Source organism: Perognathus longimembris, chromosome 15 (genome assembly GCF_023159225.1).
Source record: "Perognathus longimembris pacificus isolate PPM17 chromosome 15, ASM2315922v1, whole genome shotgun sequence".
NCBI lineage: Eukaryota > Metazoa > Chordata > Mammalia > Rodentia > Heteromyidae > Perognathus > Perognathus longimembris.
The window spans coordinates 39,318,277-39,339,909 of record NC_063175.1 but is presented as its reverse complement, the minus strand read 5'-3'; the positions used below and the strand labels follow the sequence as shown (position 1 = coordinate 39,339,909).

Below are 21,633 nucleotides of genomic sequence, written 5' to 3'. Positions count from 1 at the left end.
AAAGATAAGCAAGTGCTTCAATTCCACTCCCTCACAGAGAGAAGTCAGGGTCACATGGGAAGGAGAAAGTGGTCACTCAGCTTTTATTTGCCCCAGTCTTGAAGTGAGGACTGAAGTGGACAACCTACCCTACACACACACACACACACACACACACACACACACACACACACACACACACACACATCAAGACACAAATCAAAAGACACATTTACCTGGAGGTCCATAAAGCAGTAATCCTTTCCAGGGAGAAAGAATTCCTGTGAATAGCTGGGGATACTTCGAGAACAAAGAACAATGTGAGGTTGAGAATATACTCTTGGCACAGGCAAGCCAGGCATACCAAAGCAAAACAACTCAGGGTTATGATGCTTGTCTTCCTTTTTTCATGTAAGGTCTGCTCTTTTGGATATATCTTATTTGTTCCCATTTTATTTTCACACCTAGTAAGACATGTCTGACTTGTTAATGTCTGACTTAAATTTTCTTGAAGAGGAAAAACATTAAGGTATCAGTAGTTATTTTTTTCCCTCTCTACAACAGTAGCTTACATGCATGATGTCATTTTCCCTGGAATTCTACCTATATGTATAGATTTGGTAATATTTTGAAGGTTACAAAGCACATGCAAATTTTAAGATAAGTCGCAGAAGCAACAAATAAAGCTATATGACTGCGAGGTACAGAGCGATAGCAAAGCTTCTTTCAGTGGCAAACGCATCAGGAGACACTCCAGAAAAAATGAGTCTCTCCCAAAGGTCAAGATCAAAGTATCTAGAGAGGAGGGCATGACTGATAGAGAATGAGAAGGAAAAATAATAGTAAAGTTACAACTAGTTCTTAGTGACTTTCTAAGGCTAAAATTAAATCTCATACAGAGCTTATAATACCGTGGTGGTAACATATCTAGAGAGTTTCAATGAAGTAGTCTACACTTCGGAAAAGTTGTGTCCTATGATTCTACTTAATAAAGTTCTATTAATTCTGAACATCAATACATTTCTTACCCCAAATCTTCATAGAAGAAGAAAGAGCAAGAGAAAGACAAGTCAAATTTATGATTTTTGTCTTAAAAGCATCTAACATTTGGGTTTCATGAGCTTGGTGCTAAGAGTAAGTCAATACAATGAATATTCACCCCTGACTGCAGGTGATTATAGAAAATGGCTACCAGCCATTTGTGGCTACTTCCATGAGGAAGAGTCTGTCTCTCTGTCCCCAGGATCTGGGCGTGGCTTTCTGATATCAGCCAGTGGGACATTGGCAAATATTTTTTTTTAAGACTTGAAACATGTGAGAGTAGCAAATAAAAGAAACAGAAAAGTCATTTAAAAATGTTCATGAATGAGGACTCGCCCTTTTGTATTTCCCCCTCTCCCCGCAGGAACCCACTGTGACTAGAACTAGACTTGCCTCCTAGGAGACAAGAGGCCAGGAAGAGAGGACTCAGATGTGCCACTGATCCCAGCATTTCCAGCCATTCCAACCTTTCCACCCCTCATGTTAATGTCTCAGACAGGTGATTGAGTCAGACTGACAGCACCAAATACCCCATGTGGAAAAGATGTGAGCCAGCCCAGCTGGATCCAGTCTAGGCTGCCTACAAATGGAAAAATGATTGTTGTTTTAAGGTCCTGTGTTGTGGTGTGGTAAGTGGTACAGAAAAAAAGAAAACTACATCATAAGCTGACCTTCTCATTACTCTATTTGGATAGTACTGGTTTTCTACTCGTCTACTTGTTTCATGAGCCATGTAGATCAACATTACTTGTCAGCAACAAGTAATGATCACAGTATGTTTGTCCTGCTGGCCACAGCTGTGAACGGGGCTATCTAGTTTTCACAAACAGATGAAGCAAAGCCCTAGAAGATATTGGGATACCAGACGGTGGGAGTGTGGAGAGGACCTATAGACACAAAGTGTGTGTCCCTTCTATGTGTGTGTGTACTTCTATGATAGTATACTTTTAGAGAAGTTACTCGGAACCCATGTGAGGTAGCTGACCAATTATATATACAGCAGAGTCTTCAATCTTAAGTAATTCCTTTAAGCAGACACCTGCCTTGAATCCATATGCGACATAATTTAAAATAGTCTGGAATGAACCAGGCTTGGTGCTCCCACCTCAGCAAAATGTGACACATGCAAAAAATAGAAGCTAACTTGAGGACTAAATACCACCCTGCATTTCCCTTCCTGATGAGCATGTGACATACAGCTTGTCCTGTGACAGATAATGAACAAAAATAACCCTGAAGGGGCTTCCCATTCTTACCCTTATAGGATATACAACAGCTTCTTTGACTAGCCGCTTGGCTGCATCCAGGCCAATAATGTCATCCCACTTTATGTTTGGATTATGGAGATAAATGTCCTGCAATATACATTTGAGCATCTTGTTAAAAGTAATGTTTTCCTCCACAGCTGTAATAAACATGTGAGCGGCAGAATACGTGACCCCCACTGGGATATAAAGTTCTGGGGATAAATACTTTTCATAGGAGATAAATGTATATGGACACATTATAATTTTGAGTCTGTTCACCAAAAGGATGGCATGAAAGCATTCAGTGGTGTCTCCTGAAGAGATACAAATAATCTAATACGGCACTTTCAGAATGGGAAAAAAGAAAACTCTCTTAACAATGGATAGCTGTCTTCAGTCAATAGCAAACTCCACTCAGGTAGCACTGTAATCAAAGGAACTACAGAATATACCTTCAAATTACTTTTTTTTTTTTTTTTACTATAACACATAGGTGTTTTGGTTTTTGTTGGTTTTGTTCTGTCAGCACCTGGTTTTCCTCTTGTTCTTTTATCTGGCAAATATTTTTTACAATGTGTTACATAAAAGAGATAAAGCTCCTCTGAAACCAGTTTCTTTTTTTTTCTCTAATGATCAGTCCCCCCTTTCCGCAGGAATAATTTGCTTCTGCAAATTTCAAGGAAGCAGACCCCCCAGCGAAAGTGTAGCTTACCCTCTCGTAGGAGAGCCCTGTAGCAACCATTTAGAGTAATCAATTAGGGTAGCTTTTACTGATAACTAATTTACAGTTTCCAAACTTCAATTTCACTAGATGCCTCAGCAAAGTCACTTGGGGGCCTTTTTCTCTGTAGGAGCTATTTTGGGCAAACATTACATTAAAAAAAACAACAACCCTCCTTTCCAAAGTCTTTCTGAGAGACTACAGTAAAACTTGAAAACTATTTTTCTACTTATTTACCTTTTTTCTCTTTTTGCAATACTGGGGTTTGGGACTTAGGCTCCCCTACGAGAGCCATGCTGCTAACCCATTTTGCTTTTAGTTATTTTTCAGATAGAGTGTCAAGTTTTTGACCGAGGGTCTGACCCTCATCCTCTACCTATTTCTCCTTTGTATCTGGGGTTATAGGCATGCACCACCACATCTGGCTTACTGAAGTTTAGAAAGTATAAATTAATTGATGGAGCTTTCACTAGCTATTTGCTTGGTCTGCCTATGAACTATAATCTTCCTTATCTCTGCCTCATTTGAGTAGCTGGGATTGAAGATGAAAGCCACCACGTCCAGTTTATTTTCAATAGGTAATACATGTAATGTGTTTCAAAAATACAAAAGTACATTTGTTAGATATTCATGAGATGTCATGGTACTGTCTCCCCTACACCCAGGTCATTCCACCCTTTCTCCATGTTATGAGAGAAAATATTTATAGAAAGAAAAATGGTTTTGGATCATCCATCACATGCACAATGCATTCTTAGATGAGATGACAGAGAAAGGAACCAGTCTTGCTATTTTTTTTTTTTGAGCCTAAATCTCATCTCGCAGACTAAACTGGCCTGGAACTTACTACATCGCCCAAACCTGGTCTCACACTAACAATCTTCCTATCTCCTTTCTACTTCCTGCATCCTGAGATTCTAGCTGTGCATCTCCCCACCTAGCTCCAATCTTCCAAACATTTAGGAGAATCCATGGCCCTTATTATGGCCCTTTCTTAGGGAAATTTTCAGCACAATGAGGCTTTAAACTTCCTTGATACTTAAGATCCCATACATAAGAGTATTTCTCGTTGTCTTCTAAATTGAATCCAAGTTCAACAGGCTGTAATTTCCCCAGTCCCAAGTTCCCCCTTCTATAATTCCAAAGTTGTCAGTCAGAACTTGACAGGGCCTCCTGGATGATGGTTTCTCTGTCACTGGGAGCATACAGAGGATGAATGGCCACCTCCCATAGTAGCATGGGAAAGGTTCCACATGGAATTCATCTTGTCCAGTCACTTCTATTATAGTGTCTTCTTCAGTCATGTCATCATTTTGCAAAAAATAGTTAAGAGATTCCTGTCTTGTGCAGCCTGGCTCTAGCTCTCATCCCCGCCATACCAGTAGAAACTTCAGAACTAGCCACCCTCTCCATTGCTTTGTCACCCAGCCTCCTCCCTGTCAGTACAACCCTCTCTATAAGTACACTTGATGGCACCATCTCCTTAAGGGATACTGTTCCCAGTCCCTCATCTCAACAGGCCAATCCCCAGCCCTGGGTACAGCTCATGGAGCCCTTCCTTAGAAGCCCTGACTTTCTCTCTAAGCCCATTCCCCATTCACTACCCCCCCAAAAGTGCCTCCCACCCTCATTCTTCTACTCCTATTTTCACATAGCTTTTTCCTGTGTATCTTTTTGCCTCCTACTCCCCCACCACCCTTTGATGAAAAACTGTCCCTCCTTTGTGCTCTCAGAGTGTACTTGCCCCACAACCAGAAACTCTTACAGGCAAGGACTGAGTCTACTCATTCCCCTGTGTTCCCAGCCCCCAGCGCATGCCTGACCCATTCTGGAAATGCAGTGGAAACTGCTGGACTACACAGAGAACCAGAGGAACGCTTAGTTACTCAGCTGCTGTGCATTACTTTTGGATCATTTTAAGCATCTCTCTGAGCTTGCCTCAGTTATAGTCTCCAATTAAATGAGATCACTAAAATTAGAAAGTGTCCTATAACTCAGGATATGCTCTAATCCCAGGAAGCTTCCCCCCAAACCACACAACTTGCAAGAGAAGGGTCTAGAAATTCAGGTCAACTGATTTAAACACCTACTTCATGAAGCCATTAAGCATCGTTGTCTTTAAGCTTGAAAAATCTGTAGTCTGAATGCTAAAATATTTTTTACAAACCTTGGTTTTTATGGAAACCCAACTTCTATATTTCTAGGCTGTGATTATTTAAACAAAAGAGTTAGGCGGTTTCCTTCTCTTAAGATGCCTCTTTCGTTCACTTTTGGCCCTGCTATAATCACTAGTTCACCTGTCCCTTCCTTTCTGAGTCTTTTTCTCTTTCAGTTTTCTTGGCCTCTATAGTGAGATGGTGGGCTTTTTATATTGTAATTTTATGATTCTATAATTTATTTATCATGCATTATTGTGCCTCTAAACAATATGAGTGCCTTTGCAAGTGGGGGCACTTTATAAATAAATGATCATATTTATTGTTATTAATAAAAGAAGCAGCCTACAATGCTCCAGGAACCCCAACCTCCTCTGTAAATTTGTGAATCAAGCAGCAGATCCTACCCGGCTCACCACTGCTGCCAATTCTCGCATCTCACTGTTCATGCCAATAAATGCACTCAGAGGTTTCAGCAAGCGTTCCTAGGGAGAGGATAGGAGAGGCTCACATTACAAGATTATACTTTCGTAATGGAGGGCGAGACAAATGATACAAGATGGCTATGACCTTTGACTTGGTTTTGCTGTATGTACTCAAAATGAGTACTTACTAAAATGAGTGTGTGCTAAAGTTTAACTGGCTTTGGGCAGTTTGGAGGATGAGCTGGGCATATGAACCACTTACAGAGGGGTCTGGGTTACAGTCCAAAGTGTTCAAGGAAAGTTCACTGGTTGCTCCTTTGATAGCATTTGTGAGCAGCCCTCGGAAGTCAGTGATTTGGCCCTGAAAGGGAGTAATGGTTATTTAAGCTATTAGTACATGTGAGAAGACTGTTCTTAGTAGTTTGCCCTCATTAAATCAAGCCACATTTAGAGCTCTTCATATATAGGACACACTTCAAGTTAAGCTTTAAAAAGAATCTGAACTAATATTGAACAAGGTGATGTCCTCAAGTTGAGACACTAAATTAAATCCTAATTAATTCCTTAGGATGAATTTGGTTTGAATAAAAGTATATGAGCATCTTTCAGTTTCTGACATTGACTATTTGTGCTTCCCTATATGACTACTTTTGCTGGCTGGTCTCATCTCTTTAAAACATCACATAAACAGGGGGGAGGGGGATATGAGGGGTAACAAACAGTACAAGTAATGTATTCAATGCCTAATGTATGAAACTGTAACCTCTCTGTACATCAGTTTGATAATAAAAATTTGAAAAAAAAATCACATAAACAGGAGGAACTGGATTCTGGAGTAGAGCTAGGCCCTGCTGGCTGACTGTACAAGAGTCATCACTCAGGAGAGTGCCTGAAAGAAAACAAGGATGCAAGGTGTGCTGATTCCTCCGATTTTCACAACCTCTGCATGTGCAGAGTAGACAGCCGAGTTCCATGTCTATGGAACTAAAGCCAAAGCAGCCAAGTAGTACAATAACAATTGTTTAAGGACTAGATTCAAATCCAGATATTTAGCTCCCAAACCCATAGCCTTCCAATGCTGCTTTGTCTCCCCGAAAGGCAAGAAGGAAAAGGCAAGAAGGCAAATCATTTATAATAATAGTACTCAAGTGCTCACTTCAGCAGCGCTATACTAAAATTGGAACGATACAGAGAAAATTAACGTGGCCCCTGCCGCGCAAGGATGACACGCAAATTCGTGAAGCATTCCATATGAAAAAAAAAATAGTACTCAACATCAACACCTGTCAAGTGTCTGATAGATGATAAGCCCTGTTCTAGTGAGATCTTTTATTGACATTTAAAGTGGGCGCTAGGATTATACGTCTATTTGACAGATGAGAGAAGAGAAGCTCAGAGAGATGATAAACTTCCCAAAGTTACACTGCAGGGAAGTATCTGCATCAGAATGTAAACCAAGGCAGGCTGACTCCCAACTATAGGAGTTACAGGAAAAAATTGAAAAGCTAATGTCCTAATATGACAATCTGAGACCCATTCTGGGGAGTCAGCCTCCAACAGCCCCTCATTAGTTCTGCCCTTGTACTTGTACTATTTGAAATTCCAGAGGGAAGCCATCTACGTTTTACCTTGAGGCTATTTCTCCTGGGAAGAGAATTTATAGCCAGACCATTTAGCACTGAGTTAAATAGTCCCACCCTTATGAGCCCATCCATAACATCAAGTTGTAGCATTATGAGGCATTCACAAAATAAACTGAAGTTGGGCACCTGTGGCTCATGCTTGTAATCCTAGCTACTTGGGAGACTGAGATCTGAGGATCACAGTTCAAAGCCAGCCAGGGCAGGAAAGTCTGTGAGACTCTTATCACCCCTTAACAACCAGAAAACTGGAAGTGGTTCTGTGTATCATAGCGGTAGAAATCTAGCCTTGAGCAAAAGAGCTCAGGGATATCACCTGGCCCCAAATTGAAGTTCTATGACCTAGCAAAAAAAAAAAAGGGGGGGGAGAGGGGGAGGACAGGGGAACAAAAGCCACAAAACTATTATGCACAAAGGTAATGGAAACCATGGCAAAAGAAGTGAAGGCTAACAAGGAACCGTTTCTCTGTGGGACACACATGGCACCAGTCACCCAGTTCACTGAGCCTCTGACCAGTGGCTCAGGCCAGTAAGGTAGTTCCCTACAGTTTCCAGAGAGATGCTCCAAGCACCCTTTCAAACACACACACCAGGGTTGTTTTCCTGAAGGGCAGAGCTAAGGCCACAGTTTGAAAACATAATTTAAGAAAAGAGAAGACTATTAAAGAAGGACATGCCTGAAAAGGAATGTGGTGCTTTTCTTTTCTTTTTGCCAGTCCTGGGGCTTGAACTCAGGGCCTGAGCACTATCCATGCTTTTTTTTGCTCAAGGCTAGCACTCTGCCACTTGAGCCACAGCGCCACTTCTGCCCATTTTCTATATATGTGGTGCTGAGGAATCAAACCCAGGGCGTCATGTATACGAGGTAAACACTTTACCACTAGGCCATATTCCCAGCCTGAATGTGGTGCTTTTCATCCCCAAAGGACACTATATCCACTCCACCTAAGCTTGTTGTCTTTGAAAAAAAAAAACCAATTATTTACAAATTTAGTCATGAAGTTCATTATGAAAAGTGTAGAACTACCAAGGTCAGTTTTAGTACTATGTCAACTGAAGTTTTTTTCATGGCTCACATGAAATTACACTTCATTCTGGATCTGTGCCATCAAGAAGGATGATAGCACCAATCAACTACCCTTGTCATGACAGAAAAGCGAGCATGGACCACAGTCCATTGAATAAAGCAAGATACCAATGCTTATTATGTGAAATCACAGAATTTGTTTTCTAGTCCTAGGTAGTTCCTACCCGCTAAGCTATATCCCTAGCTAATCACAGACTTTTTCTAATCGAAAAGAAATTAAGAGCTGCCACTTTCAAACCCTTTACTTTACAAATGAGGGGAATGAGACTTTTGGAGATAGTTGAGTCAGTCCAGACTATTTTTTCCAGAGATCCCAGATCAGAATCCTTTCTTGATCCTTATTCAATGTTCTTCTCACTAAATTTGACAGCCAATATTTGTTATATTTTAACTTTCCTGTTTAACAAAGTAATTTATCTTTAAATTTTTCATTTTTTAAAAGAAGAAAAAAAAGGGCTGAGAATATGGCCTTGTGGTAGAGTGCTTGTGTTTTATTCACGAAGCCCTGGGTTCAATTCCTCAGCACCACATATATAGAAAAAGCCAGAAATGGTGCTGTGGCTCAAGTGGCAGAGTGCTAGCCTTGAGCAAAAAGAAGCCAGGGACAGTGCTCAGGCCCTGAGTTCAAGCCCCAGAACTGGCAAAAAAAAAAAAAAGAATTTTCCCTTTCTATATTAGGGTTCTGTGTTCCACTTACTCTTCCTGGGTGTGCATTTTCCTCTCCGCTGCCAGTGTGGATTCTTGAGATATTTAAGCCAAAGTCAGCATTCTCCATGTGAGTGTTGCCACTCTCCTGGACAAAGGACAGAATGAAGTCAACTGAGAAGCAAAGGGCAGATGGCAGTCTTTTAACTGCATAGCCCAGATGCAAACTCAAATGGTGAGTAGCAATTCTACAAATGAGGAAACCATTTGTTAGCTGACCACTTTTGTACAGACCCAACAGCATGAACTAACCATCTCTCTGTGACATGAAGAAGACACTGCCCCTGAAAGGCTGAGAATACCCAAGGCCACAGGTTCTGAACAGCTTTTCAGTGGAGGAATTAACTGTGCTTGGCTCATCCACACTAGCTTGAGCTATGGCTAGAGCTAGATAGGTCTGAAAATGTAACAAAGTCAGCCAGCCTCCTCTGAGACTTTTCTGCCCTATCTCATCTCCTTCCTCCCAAAATCAGACCCAATGGCCACAACTACAGACTCTCCTTGATGGTGAGTTCTTTTTGAACAACTGAATTTCAGGATTCTTCCCTTCTATCCCATCAGGAAACTTTGACCTTATCTGTTTCTGTTCCTTTTCTCTCCATTTCTGGTGGGTTTTCTTCCTTCAAAACCTAGGATGTTGTTGTTCTAGATTTAAGAAAAGAATCTATAAATGGACCCATGAGTAGGAGATGTTGTGTTTACACAGCTACTGGTCTCAATCCCTTTGCTGCTCTCTCCTCCTCTAGAAAGTCCAGGGTGGAGATCTGAAGCAAGGATCATAAAAACACATGTGCTTTGAGGAAGCCGAGCCATACCTCAGACTGCCCCGGCCTCTGCTAAGGAACCCAGGAAGACCTGACACTGGAAGTTACCTCAGCTGGGAGGACAGAACTCTGCAGCAGCAGACCATGCCCTGTGAGGACACTCCACTCAGACCCAAGGAAGCTTGGGAAATCTAGTGATTTGCCCATGGTTTTAATCTAGCATATTAACATTTTTCTACAGCTTTCATTCTACAATTCAACTAAATAAACATTTTTTTAAAAGAGAGATAAATATTACCTTTTTCCTGGGTCTATTTCTCAGCCAAGTGTTATCGCCAACATTTAGCAAAGTCATTCTGACCTGTTTAGGATTCTCCTTATTCAGGGATTTGGCGTCCCCTGTCTTCCCTGCTGTGGTTTTGGATCTTGGCCTCTGCTGACTGATCTTGGGGAGATTTTGACAAGTGTCACTCTTCACCCTACAGAAGAGAACAACAACTTTGAAGATTATTCTAACCACTTAATTTGAGGTAAACAAACAACTAGGATAGCACAGTTAAAGAAAGATCTCGGAAGATGTACTGCAGTGAGGCCCTTCCATCTGTGTCATCTTCCCATTCTGCCTTGACTGCACATTGGGTTCCTCCCACACCAGGCTAGTGGGACCATCTCCCTTCCCCTACAAACCCCCAAGTCTTCCTCTTTATTTCTTCTTTAGGCTATATAGTTTCAGGTGGCTTCAGTGCTCAAGCACATATTGCTTTTTAAAAATCTTTCCATGGCTGCTTCCTACCTTCCTCAAGAGCATCAGGCTAGTGCAATATTAGACATCTTAGGGATTTGTCTTTAGTTTTAATTGAAAATAGTGGATATCCCTTGCCTATGTAAAGTATCTCTCAGAATTCTGTATGTAGTGAACATCAGAAGGAGCTTATGGGAGGAAAGCAATGCTCACCCCATGTCTGTCATTACAGATAACTCATTGCAACATACTCTCCACTACAGGCAAAGCAAGGAAATTGAACTGGAAATCAGAATAGTAGCTTCATCTGGTGAAGATAAGGTGCATTAATTGAAAAGAAGCAAAGGGAGCCTGCTGGTAGGCTACACCTGGTGGCGATTATAAGAGCACATATGTTTGACTACATATGTCACACACACACACACACACACACACACACACACACACACACACACACGGAAAATGTTTGACCTAATGTCTTAACCTGATTTCTTATTGAACATGTTTGTTTGCTTTGGGATATGAAAGACTCACAATGTTCACTTTAATATGACAAAGACAGTAACACTAATGATTCTAAAATTCATCTGAAAATGGAACTAAATTCCTTCTGCTTTACCTTTTACCACCATTCTTGACAAATGCCCTGGGAAATTCTTCAGAGAGGACACCACACCCCGTAAGAGGGTAAAGATTGCTCCTGCTTTGGTCTAAGGACCACTCATCCCAAAGTCCTCTGTTCAAGCATCACATCCAGGCAGTCCTAAAATGAACCTGCTCAGAGACTTCTCATCATGGTCACCTTCCCTTCGTCCGCTACACAGACCATAATGAAGTGAACTTCTACTTTTTGCGCATAGTCTTCCCAATGATGAGTCTCAAGACCACATTAGCAATGACACCCCACTCAAGTGATGTTGACTCAGGCACAGTCGCCACCCATTAACTGGTGTTTCTATGTCTCTAAATCTGTAATGGGGAGTTATTTGTTCAGAGTTTTTTTGTTAGAGCCTAAAATTTACTCCTTTCAATTCCATCTGGTTGCCTCATCAAAACCTTTCAGGTGTCTGCTTCTATTATCCATCAGATTAGCTAATTCTTCTCCCTCCAGTCATCAGCAAGGGCAAAATTAGGAAAAGACATTTAGATCTGCTACGATCCAGACTCATGATACAAACCTCTCATTGAGCAATTATCGTTGAGGATACAACTGTGCACAGAAACATCATTCACTGCTTTCTAGATAATCCTTGTTGTCTAAACATTTCCTGTCTAATCTTTGTGCTGGCCATGGAGAAATACCTAGTCAGAGAGGAGCTAAGGAATCCTCAAACTGTCAGTCATGCCACCATACACTCTCCTTAAAGGAAACAAAGCCGCCAACCAAACTCACTCAACAGAATATGTGCCAGGTAAAAAATACTAAGTTTCAGACATAAATTTATGCCTGAAAAATAATCAGAATCCTGGTGCATTCCACAGCTGGCCTCTTAAAATGCTCCTCAATATTCCTATTCACAAGTCATTTTCATTTATTGTTAGAGTCTGACTTGTTTTATGAAAACTATAAATAAAGGAAAAACACTTTTGTCAAAACAATAAAAACAAATCCTAAAGAACAGAGCAAAGCAATAGCAGCCTTAGGCAGAGGACAACATAAGCATCATGCCGAAGTTGCGTAGGCTCCATGCATTGTTATGAACAATGCCAAGCAGGTCTGTGGGGCACGACAGTTCCTTTCTATTCAGAATCATGAACCTGTCTTCCCAGTTCCTATCTTCACACAAATCAGGAGTTGAAAGATCCAAGAGTACACAAAGAAATTACAAATATTATTTCAAAAGAAGCAATCTTTCTTGTGTTCTCAGTATGTGCTCTAGCCTCACATATGTACCAGGAACTTGAAAAGAAGAGCCAGAAGTTATCCTGTGCCTTCTAATCTAATACACCTATACTTTTCATGCCACATGCCCTACAAAGACACCATGTCATTGGATGCAATTATTAGTATAACTTGGGAGAATGGACATATACGAACCCATGTTCTGGGGGAGCTGTAACATGAGGGGACTCCACAGAAGACCCACCAAGTTCACAATACCCGCTGGTATTGCTGGTAGACCGTCATGAAAGTGTACTGGCACATCTTCTAGAAAGGAATCTCACAAGGTCATTGATCAAGAGGAATTATCATTCACCTTACCTTCTGCTTTTTCCTCCAGTTTTTGGCAGCAAATTATTCTCTGCTGTGGCAAAACAAACATGGGGGTGGGGGGAGAGAATTAATCTTAAGAAAGACAACATAATTTTTTAAAGATTTATTTCTGCTTTTGTGTTCTTAAAATTTGTACCAGAGATCCAGCAATTCTGATCTAGAGGGACACGAAATGACTAGAGGATGAGTGGGGCTGTATTTCCAGGCCTCCTGACTCAGAGGAAAAGCCTATAGGCCACAAAACAGTAAATGTATCAGAGACCACTCACTTGGTGGCAAATCTAATACCACCGGCTTTCCAGCTATTGAGTTTCATTGAGTTTGCACAAGCTTGACACCATTTTGCATGGGTGTTTGGGACCCTAGACAGATTGCTGGAGTCTGTCAGAGAACACTTATTAAGTCTACCAGTCAGCCCAAAAATTAAGACAGGATATGACAGGAGACAACGGATACTGAAAGTACATGAGAACAAGCCATCTAGAAATCATAGCCTCCTCCATGGGGAGTTAACGTTATCTCAAGACCCAGATCTATCAAGTGGACAGAATGGCAAATACTGAAGCCTGTATTTGAAGGAAACTCAGAGAAAATCCTTCCTACACTCCTTCCAGCTCTACTATTCAGCCTGGCTATTTTTATTATTTATTTACTTATTTATTTGTTTGTTTATTTATTTGTCCATCAGTCATGGGGCCTGAACTCTGGGCCTGGGCGCTGTCCCTCAGCTCTTCAGCTCAAGGCCAGTGCCTAACACTTGAGCCACAGTGCCACTTCCCAGCCCTGGCTATTTTTAAGTAATGTTTCTCTTAGTTTCCTGGTTCCCTACATGAAATGTTAAAGTCTGTGGCTTAACAAGTGCCGTGTAAACAGGACAATGATCTGTCTCGGTTTATAATTACTTCCCCTACTTACAAACTTCTAAGTCAATGTTACTACAAAACCTAGGGCCTTGGCTTTAGATCTTCCCCCAGCCAGCCTCCTTGACTGCTAGCCTATACTGGGTCTTTGCATTATATTGATCATCATCTGGATTGATGGCTTTCAAAAGCATTTCATTATCTATACATGAGCTATTAGCTTCACCAATACTCATTTTCATGTTATTTCAAGACAGATAATAGTTCTTCCTAACAAGACAAAGTCTTGTGTCATTTATCCTCTTTCAACAGTCCTTTCCATCTCTACGGGAATTGTTGCTGGTCTTCTACAGAGTCTCTTTGACACACTAGGGGTTTGCTTTCATTTTCCTGAAAAATGAATTTCTCAAACACCAAAGGACTAAATGCATGTCAAATCCATTTTCCTGCTAGGCCTAAGAGAGAATACAAGAACTTTCTGGTGTCCTCTTACAGCACAGGGTTAGGGGAAATACACACTTGGAGGCAAGATGAGGATGGAACACACTTCTTTTCTGTTTTACTTGTTTTTCCAAGACAAATTCTTGCTAAGTAGTCCAGGCTGATTCTTCTGCCTCCATGTCCTATGTGCTAGGATTACAGGTATGTACCATCATGCCCAGCCAGAAACATCATTCTTAACAAGATCCTAATACCTTACTACTAAAAAATAGTCATGTACCTGTGTCTGATGCCTTTTTAACAATTTTAGGGTACTTTTGGAATTTTACAAAATAATAGCTCTCATATTCCATCAAAATAGTTTCAAGATCAATGTTGTCACAAACTTCAAAGCGTCGTAAAGCCAGTTTAGTTTCTTGCTCCAAAGCATTTGCTGCATCTATATATCTGTTTTACAGAAGAAGAAAAAGTAAGGCTTGGCATAAAGAATAAAAACAGACAGGGTTGAAAGTGCAAAAGGTCCCCATACCAAGAATAAACCTATATTAAAAAGTCTATCAGAAAAAACACTAATATCTCGGAAGGTTTTCTAGAGTAAGAAACCTTCCAGATGTGGTTTTTCTTTGCTTTATTGTTTTTGTACTTCTGTGGTTGTGGTATGGTCTCTTTGGGGAGAGGCAGTTAGAGACAAGGTTTCACTACATAGACCAGGCTCACCCCTACCTCAGAGTCCTCCTGTCTCAGCTCTCGGGGTTAGGTGGATTCCTCCATACTCAGCTTGCATACATTAAATACATCTAAATACTGTCTTTCAAGGAAGTTTCCTCTGGAAGCCACTTATTCTAGTGATGACACCATCATTCAAAAACAATTTTGGAAGTGCTTTAAAGTCAAATAAAATAACTGAGATAAACGTCTTTTGGATTATTTTTATTCAATTTTTTAACCATGTAGTAGATAAGTGTGATTACATTTTATTCACCAGTAGTCATTGTCGATAACATAGGACAGTTGTTAAAAATCCATATTAAACCCAAAAGGACAAACAAGGTTTAGTATCATGAGAGTAATTCCAAAGAATGTGCCATAAACATGAAAGGATATTAGAAGAATTTGTTGATGAACAACATTGAAGGAATTCAGTATAAGATGTAGTGATGTCCCTGGAAATTTTTAGATAGTTACACATTACACAAAAGATGTTTCCATGTCAGAACAGCATTGTTCCCAATTTGGGTTTTCTTTGTTTGCTGCTGCTGTTGTTATGGGGATGGAACCAGTATCTGTGCGCAGCAGATGAGCACGTTGTCCTTATCTACACCCCCGAACCCTGTCACCAGCAGTCTTCATGATCATCTTTTACTTTGCTCAATAGTAAGCCTGTTCCATGTAGGCAGACTTAGGGCTGCAAGCAGGGCAGGGTCTTAAAAATCTCCGAAAGATAAAAAAGACTCCCCAGGTCTTCAGTTTTAGTTTCTTTTAAAAACCAACCATATAAGTACAAATATGCACACATTTGCACAAGGTTTCAGGGGATCTTCCAAGATTCCAGATTAAGAATTAAGAATTCCAACGAAAGGAGCTCCAGGCCCAATCACTTACTGCATGGTGCTTATAAGAATTCCGGTGGCAGTCTTGGTTCTATCTGGAGCATTACAAGTCAGGATATAGTGAAGACACTTGCATATCCATGTTCATTGCTGCACTATTCATAACAGCCAAGTAGGGAAACAGCCCAGATGCCCTCCAACAGATGAATGGCTCAAGAAAATGTAGTACATGTACAAAATGGAGTTTTACTCTTCCATTAGAAAGAATGATATTATGGCATTTGCAGGAAAATGTATGGAGCCAGAAAAAATCCCGTTATGTGAAGTAAGCCAGGCTCAGAGAGATGAAAGGCTCATATTGTCACTCATATGTGGAAACTGGATGTAAAATACAGCTATGCATGATAACATCTACAGGGCTTAATGCATTGGTATGCAAATTGACTAAACGGGGGTATACTTGGTAGGGGAGGGGGAAATCCAAAGTTGTAATCCCCCTGAATAACTGAAGTATTGTTTATCAAAATCAATACAGGAAATAGAAATATGTTTGGGGGGTTGAACAAAGGGAACCCATAGGAATGGAGGGAGGGAGGGTGAGCAAATGAAGACTTTATAGGCAATATAAATTATGTAAAAAGTCAACTATATAATTTGAGGGTGGAGATGGGATGGAGGAAATGGGGGAGAACAAAGGTGACATCGATCAAGAAAGCAATACACTCATAACCTGGCTTATACAATTGTAACCCCTTTGTATAACTATTTAACAACAATAACAGTAACAATAAACTTTTAAAAAAGAATTATTGTGGCAGGCTACAGTTCCTTCTATCTCATTCAAATCTGGGAAGGTTAAAAGAAAACTTGCTTTTCTTTTATTCAACCCTCTTCTCTGTACTGGACTCGGGTCATTTGGAAAATTGAATTGTTTTTAATTAAGTCACCATGATTACTTCCAATGGCTTTGAAATGTGCTCCCAAGCCAATTGCAAAGAATTTACAAACCGTATGAGGAGCTGTCTCCCACCTTCTATACTGTGGCTTACTTCCCATGTTACAAAGCCAAAAATGACAACTTTCTTTTTTCTTCAGGATAGCCTGAGCACTCTCTTGAGACTTTTTTTGTGTTCAGGGCTAGCACTCTACCATTTGAGCCACAGCACCATTTTCGGCTTTTTCAGAGTAGTTTGTTGAGGATATGCATTTCAGAGTTTTCTGCCAGGTTGGGCTTCTAACCTCAATCCTTAGATCTCAGCCTCCTGAGTAGCTAGGATTAGAGGTGTGAGCCATTACCGGCTCATAACTGTTGTTTAAAAGTAAGTTCTGGGGATTGAAAATAAGGCCTCATATAGGTTAGATAAACACTCTACTATTGAGCTACATCTTGGCCTTTGTTTATTTTTTTAAAGACAGGATCTAACTAAGTTTTAATGTGCTGATAATCTTGCCTAACCTTGGGAATACTAAGATTACAGGAATAGGCCACCACATCCCACTATTATCTGTATAATTTTTTTCAATGTAAAGTAATCTATGTTCATTTAAGGAAAAAGCTAACTACAAAATACAGATAAATCAACAAGAAGTGCCAGGTGCTGATGGCTCATGACTATAATCCTGGCTACTCACAAGGGTGAGTTCTAAGGATTGTGGTTCAAAGCCAGCCAGGACAGGAAAATCTGTGAGACTCAATTAACCACCAGAAAAATGGAAGTGGATCTGTGCCTGAGAGTAGTAGAGCATTAGCATTGAGCAAAAGGGCTCAGGGACAGCACCTAGGACCTGAGTTCAAGCCCTACACTAACAAGAACAAACATAGAAGTACTCCCACCCAGAAATGGTGTGAATGATGTGAACATTTCTTCTATCTATCCCATCATTTTAAAACTGACTACACATATATGCTTACACATGTGTCCTGGTAACTCAATAAAGATAGAAGACGGGAACTTGCACTGGAGATTGCTTGGTTTTTACTGCCGTCATGTTGCATTCTGAACTGCTCCAGGATCATGCTGTCTTGACTTCAACAATATAAGCCCCATGTTTTCTAAGCTAATTGATCAGGGAACACAACTGCTTTTGCATGTCCCTGTTATATTGTTTGAGCATGAAGGTAGTCTGTCATGGAGCCACTTAGCGAACAGAGTAATAGGACAGCACTTAAGGAAGAACACTGAGCAAGGAGGAATAAGATGCAGGAAGGGGACTATTAGAAGCACTCAGACCCAAGAGGATAGATTGGTAGACTAAACAACCAACTCCCATGACCTTCCACAAATTCTTGATCATTAGTTCAAACTCTGGTCTGTTTACTTAATTGCTCAACTTATGCCATGCCCCTCTTCCTCTGCACCTCTTCCCATCACATCTTTCTACTCATATTCTATCCATCTTTGAAATCATGCTTATATTACAGCTACAAAGCTCTCCTTCTTTGACCAGCAATCTAAATCCACAATCTCTCCACTTGTCAAATTATTAGAACATTTCACTTAAATTTCCTTTCACAATACTTACAGCTGACATTTTCCCTTATACTCAAACCTTTCCCAGAAGGTCAAGAAGAATTTTCTAGAGAAATTTTTTTTCTTTTGTTTATCTTCCCTATGGTTTACCCCCTGTTGTCACTGTATTTGATTTTGGTACCCTGGGTGTTGTATATATGTTTGTCTGAATTAGGAAAGGGAAGGGGGATGGCGATATGATATGGCCTAGTGGCAAGAGTGCTTGAAAGCCCTGGGTTCAATTCCCCAGCACCACATATACAGAAAACGGCCAGAAGTGGCGCTGTGGCTTAAGTGGCAGAGTGCTAGCCTTGAGAAAAAAAAAAAAAAAAAAAAGCCAGGGACAGTGCTTAGGCCCTGAGTCCAAGCCCCAGGACTGGCCAAAAAAAAAGGAAAGGGAAGGGGGACATCAAAATGGTGAGATAAAGAGTAAACGGTGAACCAATGCAACTGCAATACTTGCAACTGTACAAATAGAGTGGGGTGGAAATGGAAGGAGGCAAGGTGGGAGAAAAATGAGGGAGGAGGTAACAAATTTGACAAGAAATGAACCTTACATATGTAAAGTACTTGAGGTATGTAACTGTAACTCCTCTGTACATCACTTTGACAATAAAAACAATTTTTAAGAAAATTCTTTCTAGAATTCTTCTTAGAATTTTCATTAAGATACAAGGGACCACTGTGCCATCTAGTGGCCAAAGTGGATAAATGCATGTTTTGTTTTTTGGGTTTTTTTTTGTTGTTTTTTTTTTGCCAGGACTTGGAGCTTGAACTCAGGATCTGAGCACGCTTCTTTTTGCTCAAGGCTAGCATTCTACCATTGGAGCCACAGTGCCACTTCTGGTTTTTTCTATATATGTGGTGTTGAGGAATCAAACCCAGAGCTTCATGTATACAAGGCAAGCACTCTACCACTAGGCCACAATCCCAGCCCAAATGCATGCTTTAAAGTAGTAAATTCTGACCATGATAATAGAGTGGGGGAAAGAGAGGCTAAGGGAGTTGTTTTGCTTTCAGGTTTTTTTTGACACAATTTCTAAAACACAAAATAAATAAAAATTAAGGATTATATGTTTAAATGGGTTTGTGTTGATTTCTATTTATTCTACTGACCTACATTCTAGGAAGCTCCTAAGTGGCTATTTAGGTAATACTTACTGAATATCTGTTAACATCATGCCTAGAGTACTGAAGCCTAGCATCGTAAGCTCAGGTTTCATATCAGTCAGCTAGTCTGTGGAGTGTTCCATAGTGCCAAGTGTTCGAAAATGTTCCATGGAAACTAGGTAATAAAGACAGTCTAAGCAAAGCTGGTTCCTTGGTCAAATTGTGCTGCAGAATCCTAAATCTTGTGATGTTAGTAGAACTATCCCCATTGATCAAGTAAAGTTGACAAGTTGAGGAGTCCTGAAACGAGGGCCTCTGTTTTTCTAGGTTTAATCCACTGCTTATCAAGCTCATCTGATCATAGTCCCCACATACTTTTGGGTGTGTGTATGTAGTGATTGCTGACTACTCACCATGGGAGGGGATCATAAGATGAAATCATTTTTTCAATGAAACTTAAATGTACAATATGAAAAAAGAGGAGTTTCTGAGTTAAAAAAATGTCTACTTCAAAATTAGTGGAATGGGGAATGCTTTGGTGTTAGGGATATTGTCCTCAATTTATCATATATACCAGGGAGAAGTCATTATGAGAAAGGTCATCATTTGCAATTCAAGTACTTATTACAACATTCTTCCCCCCCCCTTTTTTTTTGTCAGTCATGGGGCTTAAACTCTGGGCCTGGGCTCTGTCCCTGAGCTCTTCAGCTCAAGGCTAGCACTCTACCACTGGAGCCACAGCACCACTTCCAGTTTTCTGGTGGTTAACTGGAGATAAGTCTTATGGACTCTTCTGCCCAGGCTGGCTTTGAACCATGATCCTCAGATCTCAGCCTCCTGAATAGCTAGGATTATAGGCATGAGCCAACTGGCACCCGGCTACAACATTCTTAATCAAAGGGGAAAAGTTAATTAATGAGAAAATTCAAAAGTACAGTGTTTAGGTAAATTGTCAAAATGTACACACCTGAAATTTAGCAAAAGGGAAAAAACCAGACCCTTCAATGACTTGAATACTACCAAGAATTCTTAAGTAGAGGCGCAGAGATTCCATTTTCTGGTTTTAAAGGATCATCATCTTCCTCCTATGCTCTCCCAGAAGTCATGGTCCACACATGTATTGATTTCCTAAAGTGATCCTCAATCAAAAACAAACCTTCAATATTTTAAGAAAAGGAAAGGAAGTTGTATTTGTGGATATATCAGTAGTGGGAGTCTAGGAAATCTCATCCATCTACTATTAACAAAAGTTTCAAATGCATGAGTGAACAATACTTAACAGAGAAGAAATTCTAATATATCTGTGGACTTGGGTTATTAACCATGTATTCATATTGGCTCATCAAGTGCAACAAATGTACCATATCAATGCAATATGTTAATAGAGGGAGGAGACTTGGATATGGCTCTGTGGGAGAGGGCTTGGTTGGCATGATCAAAATCCTGATTTTGTTCTCCAGAACTAAAACTATAATTAATAATAATGATAATGGAACCTGGGAGAATGAGATGGTATATGGGTTCTTGTTATTCTTTATGTTCATTTTTCTGTAAATAATCTGTTCATTGTTTTTGAAGGCCTGTCTAGAAAAGCACAGGGTCAGAAAAAGAAAACAGTCATCAGTAAACATTTGTAATGTAACCTACCCTTCTTGTGTTAAATAATGCCAAATCAAAATGAGCAGATTTTTTCGCCGAGCTTCTGTCCTGACTTCATACTGTGAACAAAGAAGAATATTTAAATGGAACAACAGCAAGATACACCACTGCTTTATAGCAATAAACACTTGAAAGTAAATGCAACCTGTCAACAACAAAGTGGCATGATTTAAAGGCTCGAAAGTAGTTTGAAGTCTCCAAAGATATACAAAGTTGTTTTCTATTGTTTTTTTCCCTCTTCAAGCTGAAATCCCAACTATAAACTTAAGGAAACAATGATCTGAATTAGGATTGCACTTTACTAGTTGAAATATTTACTATCAGACTACTTGACCTTTCAGTGTTTATAACAACCAAGAAACAAATAGACATGCTTCTGCTATTGGGAAAATTTTTGTTAGATCAGCTTTTAATATTTATGAGTGAAATCATGTAAGTACTGTGTATAGCTGAGCCTAATAGTGTGTCACAGTTATTTTTTATCATATTTAATCTTTGGAACAGTACTCAATCATAAGTTAACAAAAATTCCTTACTCCTGGGCTTAGTTCCTAAATGTTTCAAACAATGTACTTAGGGAACTTTCTGACAGTATTGTAAAATTCCTTCAGATAGTTTAGATAGTTTCTAAGTTCTAGTATTGAACAAAAAAATATATAAATTCTTGAGGGTGGAAATATGGCCTAGTGGTAGAGTGCTTGCCTCTCATACATGAAGCCCTGGGTTCGATTCCCTAGCACCACATATATAGAAAAAGCGAGAAGTGGCACTGTGGTTCAAG

General features: G+C 40.1%; 1 protein-coding gene and 1 non-coding gene across 4 annotated transcripts in view; one reads left to right on the top strand and one right to left on the bottom strand.

The window, feature by feature from the left end:
* The window catches only part of Katnal2 (katanin catalytic subunit A1 like 2), a 36,567-nt gene extending 22,176 nt beyond the window's left edge, over positions 1 to 14,391 (bottom strand). The window contains exons 1-8 of one of the 3 annotated variants that reach the window (XM_048363693.1): positions 14,304 to 14,391; positions 12,711 to 12,753; positions 10,113 to 10,244; positions 8,994 to 9,084; positions 5,832 to 5,930; positions 5,552 to 5,629; positions 2,277 to 2,375; positions 216 to 279 (exon numbers count right to left, since the gene is read on the bottom strand). In XM_048363693.1, the coding sequence (XP_048219650.1) occupies positions 216 to 279; positions 2,277 to 2,375; positions 5,552 to 5,629; positions 5,832 to 5,930; positions 8,994 to 9,084; positions 10,113 to 10,244; positions 12,711 to 12,753; positions 14,304 to 14,376 (679 nt within the window). In that variant the 5' untranslated portion in view covers positions 14,377 to 14,391. Of the gene's footprint in view, positions 1 to 215; positions 280 to 2,276; positions 2,376 to 5,551; positions 5,630 to 5,831; positions 5,931 to 8,993; positions 9,090 to 10,112; positions 10,245 to 12,710; positions 12,754 to 14,303 lie in introns of all 3 variants that reach the window. The other 2 variants (XM_048363691.1, XM_048363692.1) reach the window with 2 other exon arrangements.
* LOC125364320 lies at positions 6,719 to 6,826 on the top strand. The gene has a single exon (XR_007213480.1). It is a non-coding gene; the product is annotated as a U6 spliceosomal RNA (small nuclear RNA).
* Positions 14,392 to 21,633: the final 7,242 nt, after the last annotated feature.